General features: G+C 48.3%; 1 protein-coding gene and 1 long non-coding RNA gene across 5 annotated transcripts in view; one reads left to right on the top strand and one right to left on the bottom strand.

The window, feature by feature from the left end:
- The first annotated feature begins 7 nt into the window (after window positions 1-7).
- Window positions 8-4,543, top strand: LOC130707724 (uncharacterized). Its single transcript, XR_009007744.1, has 3 exons — window positions 8-206; window positions 356-2,549; window positions 3,375-4,543. It is a non-coding gene; the product is annotated as an uncharacterized LOC130707724 (long non-coding RNA).
- The window catches only part of PITRM1 (pitrilysin metallopeptidase 1), a 31,965-nt gene continuing 14,663 nt past the window's right edge, over window positions 591-17,892 (bottom strand). For 3 of the 4 annotated variants that reach the window (XM_057544425.1, XM_057544426.1, XM_057544427.1), the window contains 13 exons: window positions 9,280-9,396; window positions 7,797-7,929; window positions 6,950-7,070; window positions 6,762-6,838; window positions 6,371-6,536; window positions 5,999-6,099; window positions 4,524-4,644; window positions 4,179-4,235; window positions 3,578-3,690; window positions 2,405-2,530; window positions 1,462-1,607; window positions 1,134-1,236; window positions 591-1,051 (listed from right to left, as the gene is read on the bottom strand). In XM_057544425.1, coding sequence (XP_057400408.1) covers window positions 958-1,051; window positions 1,134-1,236; window positions 1,462-1,607; window positions 2,405-2,530; window positions 3,578-3,690; window positions 4,179-4,235; window positions 4,524-4,644; window positions 5,999-6,099; window positions 6,371-6,536; window positions 6,762-6,838; window positions 6,950-7,070; window positions 7,797-7,929; window positions 9,280-9,396 — 1,475 coding nt within the window. In that variant the 3' untranslated portion in view covers window positions 591-957. Of the gene's footprint in view, window positions 1,052-1,133; window positions 1,237-1,461; window positions 1,608-2,404; window positions 2,531-3,577; window positions 3,691-4,178; window positions 4,236-4,523; window positions 4,645-5,998; window positions 6,100-6,370; window positions 6,537-6,761; window positions 6,839-6,949; window positions 7,071-7,796; window positions 7,930-9,279; window positions 9,397-17,892 lie in introns of those variants that run through there. The other variant, XR_009007743.1, reaches the window with a different exon arrangement.

Below are 17,892 nucleotides of genomic sequence, written 5' to 3'. Positions count from 1 at the left end.
AGCCAACCACAGTGCCTGGTTTCTTTGTTTTCTAAGTGGGAGTTGAAAACCTCGGGGTGTGTGAGTGGCTCTCAGGGTTTTGTCGGCAGATACAGGCACACGTTTTCTGGGGAGCCGGGAGACAGGCAAGGACAGAGGCACCCGGAGGAAAGAGGTGGCGCTCTGACTGGCTGGCACGCGCGTGGGTGACTCGCCAAGTGCACCAGGTAAGGTGATACCCCCCGGGGGGGCGGGGGTGGATGCGCACCTGAGTCTTTAGACATGAGCTCCTCTGCCCCTGCTGTGCACCTGGAGGAGGAGGAGGGGATTCAGTTCCTTTCAAGGCAGGGCCGGCAGTTTCCTTTCTGTCTGACAGCGTGACGGGGTGGAGGAGTCAGATCCCGGAGTCAAAGTTGATGCCGTTCCCCAGCCCCGCGTCCTCCAGGCCCGACCACCGCACCCGCTGCTTCGCTGCCTTGGTACGGCCCCGCCGCTGGGGTGAGTGGAGAGCAGACGTCGGGACACCTCTGTCCCTTTGCTCGTGCATTTCTCCATAAAGGCCCTAAAAACTGCTTTAACAAAAAGTGATTTAAAATGATGACTATAAAGCATAGGTAGGTCAGTCACCTTTTATTTTTAAAGTATGTGTTCTAGGATTAATAGGTAAAATAAGTATTCATAGCATTAGACAGTCTTAAAAACTATAATCTGTGCATCTCTGGCACTTAGTGCATGATTATTTCAGTTAATTTCTTCGTGATCACTCTATTTCCTTCTTCAAGACAGAAACGTTTTCGTCTGACTTGACTTGCCAGGCAATAACTTAGGCAAAATCATAAGAATGCTGTATACATATATATGATCACATATACATATGATCAAGAGTTTTGCAAAAAAATAACAAAGGTCAGAAAAGCACAGCGCTCAGTGTCAGGAGGCCTAAGGCTGGGCCAAGTCCCATGGAGTCAGGGTCATCTGCTACCTAATCACCCACGACGGGTCCTTGGCGATGCTCGCATTGTCTGGTCCGAGCAGAGCCACGCCGTGTGTGCTCCTCCCAGCGCCCAGGTACCTGCAGGTGGACGGGTGGGGGTCACTCAGGCACCAGCGAGGGGCGCAGGGTCTGGGCACTAAACCACCTGGCTCCTACTCACCTGTTGCTCACGTCGACCAGATCTTCGTGGCGGACGGCGAAGAGCTGCTCGCGGTGCGCCTGCTTCACCTCATCCGAGAGGCCATACAGGAAGCAGTCCAGGCCTGAGTGAGCACAAGTGACAGGATGGAGGGGCATGTGGCCACCTTGGCCCTTTACAGCCTGTTTCCACCAAAGGTCACACTGCTGCCCGTCACGCGCCCACAGCGCGCTCTCCTCCCGACTCAGCTGAGACGCATGGAGGCTGGGAGGGCGCGAGCCCGGGGAGCCGCGTGGGGGGTCCTGGCTGTTGACACCGTGGCTCGAGGTGCGTCACCTACGCCAGATACCTTTGTCTGAAGGAGCCACCGGAGCATCCACGGCGGCGAAGACAGAGAGCTTTGCCTCGTTGATGTCCTGCTGCGTGAACCTCCCAGACTTGGCCCAGTCGATAGCCTTCAGGAAGGACTGCAGCGTCTCCGTGGAATGCGGGTCCCTGGAGACCCAAGGAGTCAGACTCGCATGTTTGGCAGAAAAAGTATAGGGGACACCCAGGCACGACTTCAGTTCTTCCACGCTTCGGGGTTGTTAAGGGCTGTTTTAACAGTCCAGACAACCCAGTACTCTGGAAATTGACATGTGGCCACACAAGCCACCGACACACTCTGCAGACCTCGCTTATCACCCCCACTTCGCCACCTGATCCCTGACTACACCGCTGTGACCCGGGAGAGCCGGGGGGACCAGCCCGAAGGAACAGAAGACGCTCGTAAGATGCACCCAGAGGGCACAATGATCACCCCTCAGAGGCCAATTTCCAGGGTCCTCCCCTGAACAGAAAGAGAGCTCCAAGGCCCCTCATTCACACGTGCATGTGGTCCTGAGGGTGTCTTGTGGGAAACGCCTCGTCTTTCATGTCCCTCGAGACCCGTGGCTCCCACATGACCACATCACCACCGTGAAGCGGTCGGGGGCAGAGAGAAACCCTCCGTCCCTGAGGTGCCAGAGAGGCAGCAGGGCCACAGAACAGAGACGTAAAAGGGCAGAACAGCCTGGCCCTGAAGACCCAGCCCAGCCCCGGAGAGCTTCCAGATCATCTCCTTACATCCTGGTTACCAAACCCCAGAGCTATTTAAGGCCAGGGTTTTCTGTCCCCTCCCGCTGTCCCTAAGGCCTGCAGCCAAAAGGACCTTGCTGGGTGAGGCTACACGCCGGCCCAGGGACAACAGAGGAAGCGTTTTTCTGAAGTTCGCTCCGTGTGTGAGGACACTGGGGCCAGGCGGCCCGACTCACCTGTACGAGTAGAGCGTGAAGATCCCGCCATAGCTGAGTCTGGCGCCTCCACCATAAGCACCGCCTTTTTCTCGAATTTCCGTGTGCAAGAATTTAGCTGTCATCAAGCGTGCCAGGATCTTGAGACTGAAAAGATGAAAAAAACGTGAGTTAAAAACAACGCGGCTGGCAGGGCAGTACTGAATATATAAATGCAGAGTAACCCAAGACGATGGCAAGTGTGTCTGAGTAAGAACAAAATTAGAACCAAGTAAAGCGATACATACATCATGACCTTTTTTAAATTTTAAAATAGAAGCTAGGAGAAAAATGTGAGGAAGATGAACTTTCAGAGGCTTGGGTGAGGGGGTGGGACAGGAACGTCCCTCCTGCTTGACCTGCCGCGGCACACGGAACGTTTAGCAGTGAGTGGTCTCCGCGGTGCAGGCGAACGTGTGGCCCATCACTTACTTAAACCCCTGCGTCGCCTGTGCGCTCACGCGTGTACACACGAGGCGTCCTCCCTCAGAAAACACTCCAACAGCGTGAGCTTCTAGCAGGGGTCCCACGTCCCCATGGCTTCCATCGTGAGCAGTGACAGCTGCTGCCCCAGCGCAGCCGAGGTGGTTCCGCAAGGACGGCAGCCAGGCTGACCCAACGGGGGCCTCGCCCGCTCACACCCCACCCCGCCCCGCCCCCCCGACTGGTCTTTCGACAACAGAGCAGGCGACACAGGCAGAGGGGACGCGAGTGGAGGAGCGAACCTGAGGCTCTGGGAGAGGGTGGGAGACCCCGTGCAGATAGGCCCTGATCCCCCACAGGGAGGGGGCTCCACCCCCCACGCATCTTTTTTCAGAAACTTCTGTTATTTCTGTTACGTAAAGGAAATTATAAAATCCAAAAGAATGGAAAAAACACCTATGATCCCAGCACCCAGGAGTAGGTACCTCTTGTTTTTGTTTCTGAACCTACATCTTTCTATTCAATATAGAAACACACGTTCCTACTCCTGATGGCCTGGCAGAGTGTGTTTGATTCCTGTAAACACGGAAACAAGCTGACGGAGAAGCCGAGGTGTGCTGACACTTCCCACACATAGACACCCTGTCCCTTGAGCCCAGCAGCAGCGCCGTGCTCCAGAGCTGCTCCGCACCCACCATCAAGCGTCCCCAGCGGTGCCCCTCCCCCTCGCACCTGGCGTGGGCCGGGGCCGCGTACGGGGCAGTCCTGATGCACTCGGCTACGTAGTTCACCGGGAACGGGAACAGGAAGTGCGTCTTCATCGGGCAGGGCTTGAAGGTGGGGTCCTGGGGGCAGAGGCCGTCACCACCGTGTGGCCCAGGGGCCAGCTGGGCAGGTGCCCCCGAGTACCCAGACCCCCGCACTGCGACGCCCTGGGCAGCACCGGCCACGTCGCCACACATAACAGCCAGGCGCTGATGACCTCGTCCCGCATAACCTCACCTCAGAGCTGAGATGAAGTATCCTACCCCCAACCCAGACTCCCCTGGGACCATATCATGGCACGCCATTCCCAGGGCAGTGTGTGTGACCTTGCTTGGTCACTCCCCCCGGACAAGCCAGGCCAGCTGCCAGAGCCACCAGAGCTCAGGGGCAGCGGGGTGCACGGGAGGGGAGGTGACCCCCACGTGGCAGTGACGTTTAACCAGAGGTGGACTGAACACGAGGCGTCCACACAGACAGCACCTGCCGGTCCTACCCGACAGACACCCAGCTGGTGACGGAAGGGCCCACGGATGCACAGCAGGCAGGGCATTAAGCGGAAGGGACTCACCGTCACCAGCTTCCTCGTGACCAGGGAGTGCCTGCCAGGTCCCTTAGGTGCAGGTTTCTGAAAGTAAAATGTTTCCCAGAGAAATGAGAAAACGCCCAAGCTCAGGTGAGCAGGTAAGGTACGTTCCAGGAAGTGCACAGAGCTCACGACAAGCGTCAGGGTACATCTTCTCGAGGCTTCAAGCTCTGAGGCTGCTGCATCCCCAGCCCAAGTGGCCCTCCAATCAGGAGACTTCACTGCAAGGCTCAAGTGGCTACAGGGAAGCACAGGATCGAAGGCCAAACTACAGGGTTTAGATTCACTGGGTTTCCTGGCCCGGCAGGCAGGCAGGGGGCACAACCTCACCTCCACCACGTGCGGGGGCGCAGGCTTCCGCTCCTTCTTACTCCGGCTGAGGGTCCTGAGGAAGCTGTCCACCGAATTCTCCACCTGAGACATCTGCTGGGGAGTAGCATTCACGGAACATCTGTTTAAAAAAGTCTATGTGCAGAAAACCATTACTATGAAAAATAAAATGTTACATTTTGCATAATTAAAGATAAATCACATACAAAATCACATACAAAATAATGCTCAAAAGTGTACAAACGTTTACATGTAAACGTAAAAACAAAAACCGAATAAAACAGCAGCCAAACAAGGCAACACCACAGCCGTCTTCCTTCACCACATGTTTTCCAGGTACAAAAAAGCCTGTCCCTTATCTCAGTGTCTTACAGACAATAAACAGCCAGTTCTGCTAAACTCTGTGCTCTCCTGAGAACAAGGAGGATGCAGAGACTAGATCTCCAACAGTGCCTTCAGGGCTACAGTATCAGAGGACTGAAAACGTAATTATTGTCTGGAAGAGAATGAATCGGTCATTAACGTAGAAAAGTGTAAGTAAGCAAAGAACTGCCACGCTCCCAAAAAACATTTCTCTGTGGCTCTTCTGAACTCTACAGAATCACAGATACCATCATACGTACAGCACACTGACAAATTATATCCTTTCTGGTTTTGGCCATAAATCCTAAGTCTTATTTTGGCTGAAATAACAGGTACCATGACAACAACAACTGTGTTCTAGGCTCTAGACCAACTGCTTTGCAAACATGCTCTCCCTCCTTGCCCTAAATCTGCAAAGGACTATTTCATGGAGGAAACAGAAGGTCCCCGTGGTTAAGTTCCCCGAGACGCCAGCCACGAGTGCACGGGCAGCCCAGGAACTAACTGGGCACCGGCTCTGCTGGCCAGAGGCCCCCAACCTCCTGCTGCCCAGATGGTCCGGGAGAGCCTGCTAGTGACTCCCAAGGACTGCTGGGCAAAGGTCCTGGGGCGTGTTCCACGGAGGGAGCTGCAAGCTCATCTAAGGCGGCGGCACTGGCGGTAAGGCGGGTGCTGCCAGCTCAACAGCCGTCGTCCTCTTTAAGTCTCTTTCGTGTCACAACCTGAGCTGAAGGCCAACCACGTGCAGAGGCTGGTGTTCACCCCAAACTGGTGCACAATTATTCTTACGAGAACCTCTGCGCTTTCACCGTGGCCTCGGGCAAGAGGACCTCGGCGGGGTCTCACTGAGGCTCATTTACGGAACATCCGCTGCTGACTCGTGCAGCAGGGAGTCCACCTGTGGCCCCAGGTTAAAGCAACCTGCCCTCCTCCCCACCTCCCAGGACACGTGTTCAACTTCTGTACAAAACAGCTCTTTCACTGTTAGAACATCTCGAGTCTAAAACGATTCTGTAGCCTCCACCAAGCGTTTTCTAAAAAGCATCTAAAACTACACTTGGTGACACAGGATGAGGATGGAGTCTTTGCTTAGAAACAAAGTGCAGCCCCACCTGAAGTTATCACAGTTCAACAGATGCTTCTTGATGCGCGGGAGCTTCCTCAGGATGGGCTTGATGTCCGTCATCTCTGCGACGCTCTTCATGAGCCTCACCTAAGCCAGAGAACCGACAGGTAGAGATAGACGCGCCTTGGCCTGGACCAGACTTCCCTGACACGGGGTCCCGCGGGGACACGGTGGGGCCAGGTTCTGTGCTCGCGGGGGACGCGCACTTGCTCGGGGTGGGGGAGGGGCCGCAGGCTGGGAGGAGGAGGGTGAGCGAAAAAATTTTCCCCATGAAACTTGGCCAGTTTGAGTTAGCCTTCCTGAGACACGAACAATCTATTACGAACCCTGGAGACCCAGCCGCCCCTGAGCACATCACCTGGTCCATCCCCCCGAAGGTCTCCTGCAAGTCCCCCGCGGGCACCAGCATCCTGCCCGCCCTGATGGACGCGTAGAGGTGGCCTGCGTCGGGGACCCCGTTGGACAGCTCCTGAGCTGTCATCTTCACCAGCACTCGGAAGTGCTCCTCCTCATCAAAGCAGGGGCTGCAGAGAAAGAAAACGTAAATGAGACCCAGTCACGCCCCTTCAACAGCAGGGAAATTTGCTAAGTGTAGGTTCTTAGATGATGTAAACCGTCCCTGGAGATGTCATGAGTCCATAGGAGTCACAGGGGGAAAGAAACCAACAACCAACAAAGGCATGCAGCTTCCACTCTCAGGACTCGGGTCTCTGGTATGTCTGGGGATTTACGTCTTTGCAAATACTTACTTGTTAAAGATTTCACTCCACAGATGCATCATGTCTGGTAGGTTTCTATCGAGGCAGAAAGATGAAAAGAGCACACCCTAAATCATGACAGAAGAAAAAGAATAAGGAATTAATTATGATGTAATTTAAAAGAAAAAAAGACGCCGGAGAAGACAACCGTCACCACCCTGTGCTGAGGAAACAGCCACCTGCTCGTAGGTGTCGAGGTGAGAGTCGTCGGGGAGCACGTGGGGGGTGGCAGCCAGGCCCCCCGTCTTCAGGTCCACCTGCTGGGCCAGCTCCCTGTAGTCGAGGCCGCCGCAGCCCAGCCTGTGCAGGGAGAGCGCGGAGTCACCGGGGCAGGCCGGGTTCCCACGCGGCGCGTCCCCCCAACACCGCCTGCCAGCCCTGCAGCTGCTCCCGCCCCCACCCAAACTCTGCAGGCTGCAGCCGCTCTGCTCAGGTAGTCTTGGGGGTGAAACCTGAAGAACGAGCCTTAAGAAAAAAAAGTCACTTCAACTTCTTTTGTAGGAAACATTCTAATCACTGTTCCTAATGTAAGAACTAATTCAAGCCAAGGCAATGACTGAGTTTTTCCTGAATCCACGCTGCCGTGGAAGGGCAGGCGGTGGGGAGCCATACTGATAAAAGAGCAGAGAACTCGGGAAAGGTTCACCTCCTCCGGGGGTGACCCCAAGGCCTACGCGTCATATTTAAAGGCTTACATTTTCTGATGAAAATAATCAACTCTTCATAATCTTAAAAAGAACTCAATTGTTGAGATATAGCTATATCTGTATTACCTTGCGCTCTACATTTATAAATATTTTAATGTACTGTATTTTAGTAAGAAAGTATGATTACCATAAGGAAAATTCTCAACAAATACACCATCCACCTTTCTGTAACACTACGGGATTTGAAAATTAAAATGACTCACTGAAAATTGATACTGATACATTGAAACAACACACACAGAAAACATCCACTACTAAACATGCGAAGATGTGCAGAGTTCTATAAATGTGTGTCTTCGCCCCAGAAGGAGCCCCTTACTTGGTGAGGACGTTGCAGAAGAGGGGCACATAGGGCCGGAGCTCCTCGGGCAGGGTGTTCAGACTCGAGAAGGCTCTGAAGTAGATCACGCCATTGGTGGGCTGCGTGCAGTACTGGACGGGCGTGTCCCCAGCTGCAGGAGCAAAGGCACTTCTTTATAATTTTTACCAGTAAAATTTTAACCATGTAACCGTCATTTAATATTTTTAAAATGCTAAAGCTTTTCAAGGATGGAGGTTTACATTTTATATTAGCCAAAAAACACTATTCATTTGCCATAATTCAGACAAATTTCCCTCTTGTACTTTCATTACAATAAAAGCTGAAAGTCTTCAACGCTAAGTAACCCTTGTGCTTCGTGAAAAACGAGAGCAGAGTAAGAACGTTCTTGGGGTTTTCTAACCACCCCACAGTCCAGCTGCAGTCCAGCCGCCCTCCCCGCCTGCACCCAGACCCTCCTGGGTATCGGCAGGGACTCTGGCAGGCCACTCCCACAAGAGGTGACCTCACTTTCACCCACCCCAGACGCAACTCACCCCCCTAACAAGTCCTGTCCCCAAACCCGAGGACCCTCATGACCCACAGCACACTGGAACCCACCCCGCTCGACAGGCCAGGCCTCTGTGGCCCCAGGTCCCTCACAACTGTGTGTTCTACTTTTTACATCCTGAGCGCAGTGCCCTGAACCAGCGGAAGAACTAAGGCATCTACTGATGACGAATTACTTCACTAATTCCTTACTTGAACACAATGAACTTCACTGATAAACCAATCCTGAGGAGGTTAAACGATCAGTGGGACGTGAACCCCGCTTCCCAGAAGCCTGGGCCAGAGAGGAGGCTTCTTTTACATGTGCAAATGAATCCATCAGGTGTGGTAAACGCGACGGGCCCCGGGACAACAACAGGCATGTCACACAAGTCAAAGGGATGCTTGCACACAGCCTGAATCCTAAGCTAGATGCAGGAACCAGTAAGGGTGTAAGGCTGTTGTCAGACCTGCTCAGGAAGGAGCAGCAACCTCACATCACAGCCATGTAGAGAAGCGTCAGCACCACAGGGCATGTCTCCTGTGTCCAGCAGAAGCGAGTGACGGGCGCAGACGTGGGGGGATGACGGCAAGGAGCGGCTGCCACCCGCTCCGTGCCCCACAATGCGACACCTAGTGCTGTGGGCCTCTGGACCCCGGCTGGGCTAAGGAGCGGGCGTGGGCAAGGGGCCCAGAGGACGCCCGTGCCCTTGAGAACTGCATGAACACACACACAGTGGAACCTGAGGCCTCCCCGCCCCCAGAGGCAGCTCGGCCCTGTCGGACCCACCCGGGGAAAAACACACGCAGGCCCTTGAGTCCACATCTGCCATCGCTGAGCTGGACTAGGAACGGGGCTGGAACGTCCTATGAAGACACCCACTGGTGACTCTCCCCCTGTGGACGCTGAGACGCAGCCTAACCCCCAGCCGGGGCACCAAGATCCGCCACTGACCTGCCAGAGCCACCTCCACCTCCGTGAACGGGATGCGGGGCTCGATGTCCGACACCTTCAACGCGGGCAGACACGACGCGTCCTGAGGTTGACTTTGCTGAGCCTGTAATTCCAAACCTAAGAGGAGAATGAACATCCAGGACGATACTTAGAAAGTCTTACTCGGTTCAGCTCCTATTTATTAACTTATATTAAGACTCAGCATCTCCCATGCCAAGCGTGGGGAGCCCGTCAGCACTGGGGTTCAGAGGTTTCCCAGGAAACCAGATTTAGAAGCATAATAACCGGCCCGGCAGGCAGCTCTCTTCCTAATTCTCATTCTCAGCGATTTAAGAGAACGATTTTGCTGGGGGAATGGGGGAGCAGTTTGCTCAAGCAGTTTCCCCTCTGCCCCCAAACAAAATTTTCTACTAGACACTGAACTAATTGATTGAAACTTACTAACTTTTCTGTTTATTTATTCTTATGTCATTTTCACAAACCTCAGCAATACGCTTGTGTAATCACATAAAGTTCACAAATTACAAAAATGGGTAAAATACATTTTCTGGGCCTGATCAGAGGGTAGATGCCCCTTTTGTACAGACTGGGCAGCCTGTGGGGAGGGGCCCCAGGCTGCAGCTGGGGGACGTCACGGGGTAAAGTCAGCGCTCCCACTGTCACCTTGCCCCCCACGCCTGCCTCCCCGAGTCCCCAGCACCAGGTCCCCAGGCCTGCAGACGGGTTTCAGCGCAGCTGCTCCCGGGCACCCACCTGTGCCCCGTGGAGGCCCGAGGACCTGGCTCCCCACGCTGAGGAACCCCCTGCACTTTCAGGGCCCCCCCACCTGGCCCTCTCCCCGCAGTCAAGCAGAGTACCCCAACGCCACCCCTCAGACGCTTCCCATTCTCTGCGTCTGGCCTCCTGCCCTCGTCCTGGTGAACACGCCCGCCGGCCCCGGCTCAGCTGCTCCCGTCAGGATGCTGCTCTTCTCTCAGGGGGGATGCATCAGGGCAGCAGAGGCTGCGAGCACCCTCTCCTCCACCAGACACAGGCTCCCAACGGCCCAGCCGCGCCCCGTCACATGATACACACAGACCCCCAAACTGGAAGATTGTTCGACGTTTCCAATAAATTAATCTCCCATTCCCACTTCTCATTGGTGTTCATCTCCAGATTGGACCCTGACTCACTGATTCTCTGCACTGAAGTCCACACTCAAGACTCACTGACCTGACATAACAGTAAATGCTCTAGCACTGTGTCCTACTTAAGGGACTGTGCAGTGATCTGGAAGACAGAAACACACTCTTTAACCAGGCCCTCCAACCCTTCACACACACCTCCACGGCCAGGCCAGACGCCTGACAGACAACTCAGGGAATGCACGGTCTGTGCTGAGGCATGGAATCACCTTCTGTGCCGCAAATGGCTATAAGCACAGACGGAAGACGGGTGGGGCCACATCAAACTAAAAAGCTTCTGACAGCAAAGGAAACTGTCAACATGAAAAGGCCATGTACACAGCGGGAGAGAAAACCTGCAAATCAAATATTATCTGGTAAGGGGCTAATATCCAAAATACTTAACGAACTCAATAGCAAAATACAAACAATCCAATTAAAAAATGGGCTTAGGACCTAAATAGGCATTTCTCCAAAGAAGCACACAGATGGCGAACAGCTATAGGAAAAGGTGCTCAACATCACTCACCAGAGACATGCAAATCAAAACACATGAGACATCACCTCACACTTGTCAGAATGGCTATAATAAAAAAGACAAGAGATAACAACTGTTGGTGAGGATGTGGAGAAAAGGGAACCCTTGTGCACTGCTCGTGGGAATGTAAATTGGTGCAGCTACTATGGAAAACAGTATGGTGGTTCCTCAAAATATTAAAACCAGAACTACCATATGACCCAGCAGTCCTACTCCTGGTTATTTATCTGAAGAAAATAAAAACACTAATTTGAAAAGATACATGCACACCAATGTTCACAGCAGTACTATATACAATAGCCAAGATATGGAAACAACCTAAATGTCCACTGATGGATGAATGGGTAAAATAAGATGTGATACACACACACACACACACACACACAATGGAACACTACTCAGTCACAAAGGAGATAACGTTGCAATTTGCAACAATGTGGATGAACCTTGAGTATTATGCTTAGTGAAATAACTCAGATAGAGAAAAATAAATACCTATGATCTCACTTATAGGTGCAATCTACAAAATAAAAACACAAAAAAGCAAGCTCATATATACAGAGAACAGACTGGTGGTTGTCCGGGGCGGGGGAAGGAGAAATGGATGAAGCGGTCAAAGCTACAAGTTTGCAGTTCTAAGTAAGTCCTGAGGATGTAACGTAAGCACTGTTACTAAAGTCAGTAATACTGTATTGAGATTTGAAAATTGCTAAGACGATAAAATTTAAAAGTTCTCATCACAAGACAAAAAACTACATGTGGTGACGGATGTTAACTAGACTAATTGTGGTGACCATCTCACAATACACAAATATATCAAATCAGTATGTCGTACATCTGAAACTAATACATTATGTCAGCTATTCCTCAATTTAAAAAAAAGCTGAAAAAAAGGAAGATGGAACTTGTCAATTGACACTCACAAAACAGAATTTTATCATATTAATCACAATTAGCATGTTAAATTTATGGAAGACATTTGTAGCAACATGGATGGACCTAGAGATTATCATACTAAGTGAAGTCAGACAAAGAAAGAGAAGTATCATATGATATTACTTACATGTGGAATCTAAAATATGATCTAAAAAATAAAATAAAATAAAATAAAATGATACAAATGAACTTATTTACAAAACAGAAACAGACACACAGACATAGAAAACAAACTTCTGGTTACCAAAGGGAAAGGGAAGAGGGATAAATTAGGAGTTTGTGATTAGCATACACACTACCATGCATAAAATAGATAAACAACAAGGTCCTACTGTATAGCACAGGGAACTATATTCACTAGTTTATAATAGATTGGTTCAAGATGGCGGAGTACAAGGATGTGCGCTCACTCCCTCTTGCGAGAGCACCGGAATCACGACTAACTGCTAAACAATCATCGACAGGAAGACACTGGAACTCAACAAAAAAGATACCCCACATCCAAAGACAAAGGAGAGGCCACAATGAGACGGTAGGAGGGGCGCAATCACAGTAAAATCAAATCCCATAACTGCTGGGTGGGTGACTCACAGACTGGAGAACACTTATACCACAGAAGTCCACCCACTGGAGTGAAGGTTCTGAGCCCCACGTCAGGCTTCCCAATCTGGGGGTCTGGCAATGGGAGGAGGAATTCCTAGAGAATCAGACCTTGAAAGCTAGTGGGATCTCACTGCAGGACTTCGACAGGACTGGGGGAAACAGAGACTCCACTCTTGGAGGGCACACACAAAGTAGTGTGAGCATCGGGACCCAGGGGAAGGAGCAGTGACCCCACAGGAGACTGAACCAGACCTACCTGCTAGTGTTGGAGGGTCTCCTGGAGAGGCGGGGGGTGGCTGTGTCTCACCATGAGGACAAGGACACTGGCAGCAGAATTTCGGGGAACTACTCCTTGGCGCGAGCCCTCCCAGAGTCCGCCATCAGCCCCACCAAAGAGCTCGGTAGGCTCCAGTGTTGGGTCACCTCAGGCCAAACAACCAACAGGGAGGGAACCCAGTCCCACCCATCAGCAGGCAAGCAGATTAAAGTTTTACTGAGCTCTGCCCACCAGAGCAACACCCACCTCTACCCACCACCAGTCCCTCCCATCAGGAAACTTGCACAAGCCTCTTAGATAGCCTTATCCACCACAGGGCAGACAGGAGAAGCAAGAAGAACTACAATCCTGCAGCCTGTGGAACAAAAACCACACTGACAGAAAGACAGACAAGATGAAAAGGTAAAGGACTTTGTACCAGATGAAGGAACAAGATAAAACCCCAGAAAAACTAAATGAAGTGGAGATAGGCAACCTTCCAGAAAACGAATTCAGAATAATGATAGTGAAGATGATCCAGGACCTCGGGAAAAAGAATGGAGACAAAGATCGAGAAGATGCAAGAAATGTTTAACAAACACCTAGAAGAATTAAAGATCAAACAAACAGAGATGAACAATACAATAACTGAAATGAAAAATACACTAGAAGGAATCAATAGCAGAATAACTGAGGCAGAAGAACGGATAAGTGACCTGGAAGACAGAATGGTGGAATTCACTGCTGCGGAACGGAATAAAGAAAAAAGAATGAAAAGAAACGAAGACAGCCTAAGAGACCTCTGGGACAACATTAAACGCACCAACATTCGCATTATAGGGGTCCCAGAAGGAGAAGAGAGAGAGAAAGGACCAGAGAAAATATCTGAAGAGATTACAGTTGAAACTTCCCTAACATGGGAAAGGAAACAGCCACCCAAGTCCAAGAAGTGCAGAGAGTCCCAGGCAGGATAAACCCAAGGAGAAACACGCTGAGACACCTAGTAATGAAACTGACAAAAATTAAAGACAAAGAAAAATTACTGAAACCAACAGGGGAAAAATGACAAATAACATACAAGGGAACTCCCATAAGGTTAACAGCTGATTTCTCAGCAGAAACTCTACAAGCCAGAAGGGAGTGGCATGATATATTTAAAGTGATGAAAGGGAAGAACTTACAACCAAGGTTACTCTACCCGGCAAGGATCTCATTCAGATTCAATGGAGAAATCAAAAGCTTTACAGACAAGCAAAAGCTAAGAGAATTCAGCACCACCAAACCAGCTCTACAACAAATGCTAAAGGAACTTCTCTAAGTGGGAAACACAAGAGAAGAAAAGCATCTACAAAAACAAACCCAAAACAATTAAGAAAATGGTCATGGGAGGATACATATCGATAATTACCTTAAACGTGAACAGATTAAATGCTCCAAACAAAAGACACAGGCTCGCGGAATGGATACAAAAACAAGACCCATATATATGCTGTCTACAAGAGACCCACTTCAGACCTAGGGACACATACAGACTGAAAGTGAGGGGATGGAAAAAGATATTCCATGCAAATGGAAATCAAAAGAAAGCTGGAGTAGCAATACTCATATCAGATAAAATAGACTTTGAAATAAAGAATGTTACAAGAGACAAAGAAAGACACTACATAATGATCAAGGGATCAATCCAAGAAGACATAATAATTAGAAATATATATGCACCCAACATAGGAGCACCTCAACACATAAGGCAACTGCTAACAGCTATAATAGAGGAAATCGACAGTAACACAATAGTGGGGGACTTTAACACCTCACTTACACCAATGGACAGATCATCCAAACAGAAAATTAATAAGGAACACAAGTTTTAAATGACACAATAGACCACATAGATTTAATTGATATTTATAGGACAGGCCATCCAACAGCAGATTACACGTTCTTCTCAAGTGCACACGGAACATTCTCCAGGATAGATCACATCTTGGGTCACAAATCAAGCGTCAGTAAATTTAAGAAAATTGAAATCAAATCAAGCATCTTTTCTGACCACAACACTATGAGGTTAGAGATCAATTACAGGGGAAAAAAATGTAAAAAACACAAACACATGGAGGTTAAACAATACGTTACTAAATAACCAAGAGATCACTGAAGAAATCAAAGAGGAAATCAAAAAATACCTAGAGACAAATTACAACGAAAACACAATGATCCAAAACCTATGAGATGCAGCAAAAGCAGTTCTAAGAGGGAAGTTTATAGCAATATAAGCTTACCTCAAGAAACAAGAAAAATCTCAAATAAACAATCTAACGTTACACCTAAAGGAACTGGAGAAAGAACAAACAAAACCCAAAGTTAGTAGAAGGAAAGAAATCATAAAGATCAGAGCAGAAATAAATGAAATAGAAACAAAGAAAACAACAGCAAAAATCAATAAAACTAAAAGCTGGTTCTTTGAGAAGATAAAGAAAATTGATAAACCATTAGCCAGACTCATCAAGAAAAAGAGGGAGAGGACTCAAGTCAATAAAATTAGAAATGAAAAAGGAGAAGTCACAACAGACACCACAGAAATACAAAGCATCCTAAGAGACTACTACAAGCAACTCTATGCCAATAAAATGGACAGCCTAGAAGAAACGGACAAATTCTTAGAAAGGTATAACCTTCCAAGACTGAACCAGGAAGAAACAGAAAATATGAACAGACCAATCAAAAGTAATGAAATTGAAACTGTGATTAAAAATCTTCCAACAAACTAAAGTCCAGGACCAGATGGCTTCACAGGTGAATTCTATCAAACATTTAGAGAAGAGCTAACACCCATCCTTCTCAAACTCTGCCAAAAAACTGCAGAGGAAGGAACACTCCCAAACTCATTCTATGAGGCCACCACCACCCTGATAGCAAAACCAGACAAAAATAGTACAAAAAAATAAAATTACAGACCAATATCACTGATGAATATAGATGCAAAATTCCTCAACAAAATACTAGCAAACAGAATCCAACAACACATTAAAAGGATTATACACCATGATCAAGTGGGATTTATCCCAGGGACACAAGGATTCCTCAATACATGCAAATCAGTGTGATACACCACATTAACAAATTGAAGAAGAAAACCCATATGATCATCTCAATAGATGCAGAAAAACCTTTTGACAAAATTCAACACCCATTTATGATAAAAACTCTCCAGAAAGCGGGCATAGAGGGAACCTACCTCAACATAATAAAGGCCATATAGGACAAACCCATAGCAAACATCATTCTCAATGGTGAAAACCTGAAAGCATTTCCTCTAAGATCAGGAACAAGACAAGTATGTCCACTCTCGCCACTATTATTCAACATAGTTTTGGAAGTCCTAGCCATGGCAATCAGAGAAGAATAGGAAATAAAAGGAATACAAATTGGAAAAGAAGAAGTAAAACTGTCACTGTTTGTAGATGACATGATACTCTACATAGAGAATCCTAAAGATGCCACCAGAAAACTACTAGAAGTAATCAATGAATCTGGTAAAGTTGTAGGATACAAAATTAATGCACAGAAATCTCTTGCATTTGTATACACTAATGGTGAAAAATGGCAAAGAGAAATTAAGGAAACACTCCCATTTACCATTGCAACAAAAAGAATAAAATACCTAGGAATAAACCTACCTAGGGAGACAAAAGGCCTGTATGCAGAAAACTATAAGACACTGATGAAAGAAATTAAAAATGACACAAACAGATGGAGGGATATACCATGTTCTTGGATTGGAAGAATCAATACTGTGAAAATGACTATACTACCCAAAGCAATCTACAGATTCAATGCAATCCCTATCAAACTACCAATGGCATTTTTTACAGAACTAGAACAAAAAATCTTAAAATTTGTACAGAGATACAAAAGACCCTGAATAGCCAAAGCAGTCTTGAGGGAAAAAAACAAGAGCTGGAGGATTCAGACTCCCTGACTTCAGACTATACTACAAAGCTACAGTAATCAAAACAATATGGTACTGGCACAAAAACAGAAATACAGATCAATGGAACAGGATAGAAAGTCCAGAGACAAACCCACGCACCTATGGTCAACTAACCTATGACAAAGCGGGCAAGGATATACAATGGAGAAAAGACAATCTCTTCAATAAGTGGTGGTGGGAAAACTGGACAGCTACATATAAAAGAATGAAATTAGAACACTCTCTAACACCATACACAAAAACAAACTCAAAATGGATTCGAGACCTAAATGTAAGACCGGACACTATAAAACTCTTAGAGGAAAACATAGGAAGAACACTCTTTGACATAAATCACAGCAACATCTTTTTTGATCCACCTACTGGAGTAATGGAAATAAAAACAAAAATAAACTAATGGGACCTACTGAAACTTCAAACCTTTTGCACAGCAAAGGAAACCATAAAGAAGACGAAAAGACAACCCTCAGAATAGAAGAAAATATTCGCAAACGAATCAACAAAGGATTAATCTCCAAAATATATAAACAGCCCATGCAGCTGAATATTAAAGAAACAAACAATCCAATCCAAAAATGGGCAGAAGACCTAAATAGACATTTCTCCAAAGAAGACATACAGATGGCCAAGAAGCACATGAAAAGCTGCTCAACATCACTAATTATTAGAGAAATGTAAATCAAAACTACAATGAGGGGGCTTCCCTGGTGGCGCAGTGGTTGAGAGTCTACCTGCCAATGCAGGGGACACGGGTTCGAGCCCTGGTCTGGGAGGATCCCACATGCCGCGGACCAACTAGGCCCGTGAGCCACAATTACTGAGCCTGTGCGTCTGGAGAGGCCACGATAATGAGAGGCCCCGCGCACCGCGATGAAGAGTGGCCCCCACTTGCCACAACTAGAGAAAGCCCTCGCACAGAAACGAAGACCCAACACAGCCATAAATAAATAAAATAGTGTTTAAATAAATAAAAATAAAAATAAAAAGCCAGCTTGTATATCACCTGCTCTTTAAAAAAAAAAAAAAAACCAAAAAACTACAATGAGGTATCACCTGACACCAGTTAGAATGGGCATTGTCAGAAAATCTACAAACAACAAATGCTGGAGAGGGTGTGCAGAAAAGG

The sequence above is a fragment of the Balaenoptera acutorostrata genome, chromosome 3 (genome assembly GCF_949987535.1).
Source record: "Balaenoptera acutorostrata chromosome 3, mBalAcu1.1, whole genome shotgun sequence".
Taxonomy (NCBI): Eukaryota; Metazoa; Chordata; class Mammalia; order Artiodactyla; family Balaenopteridae; genus Balaenoptera; species Balaenoptera acutorostrata.
Note: the sequence above shows the minus strand (reverse complement) of the source record. Positions and strands in the feature narration are given on the sequence as shown.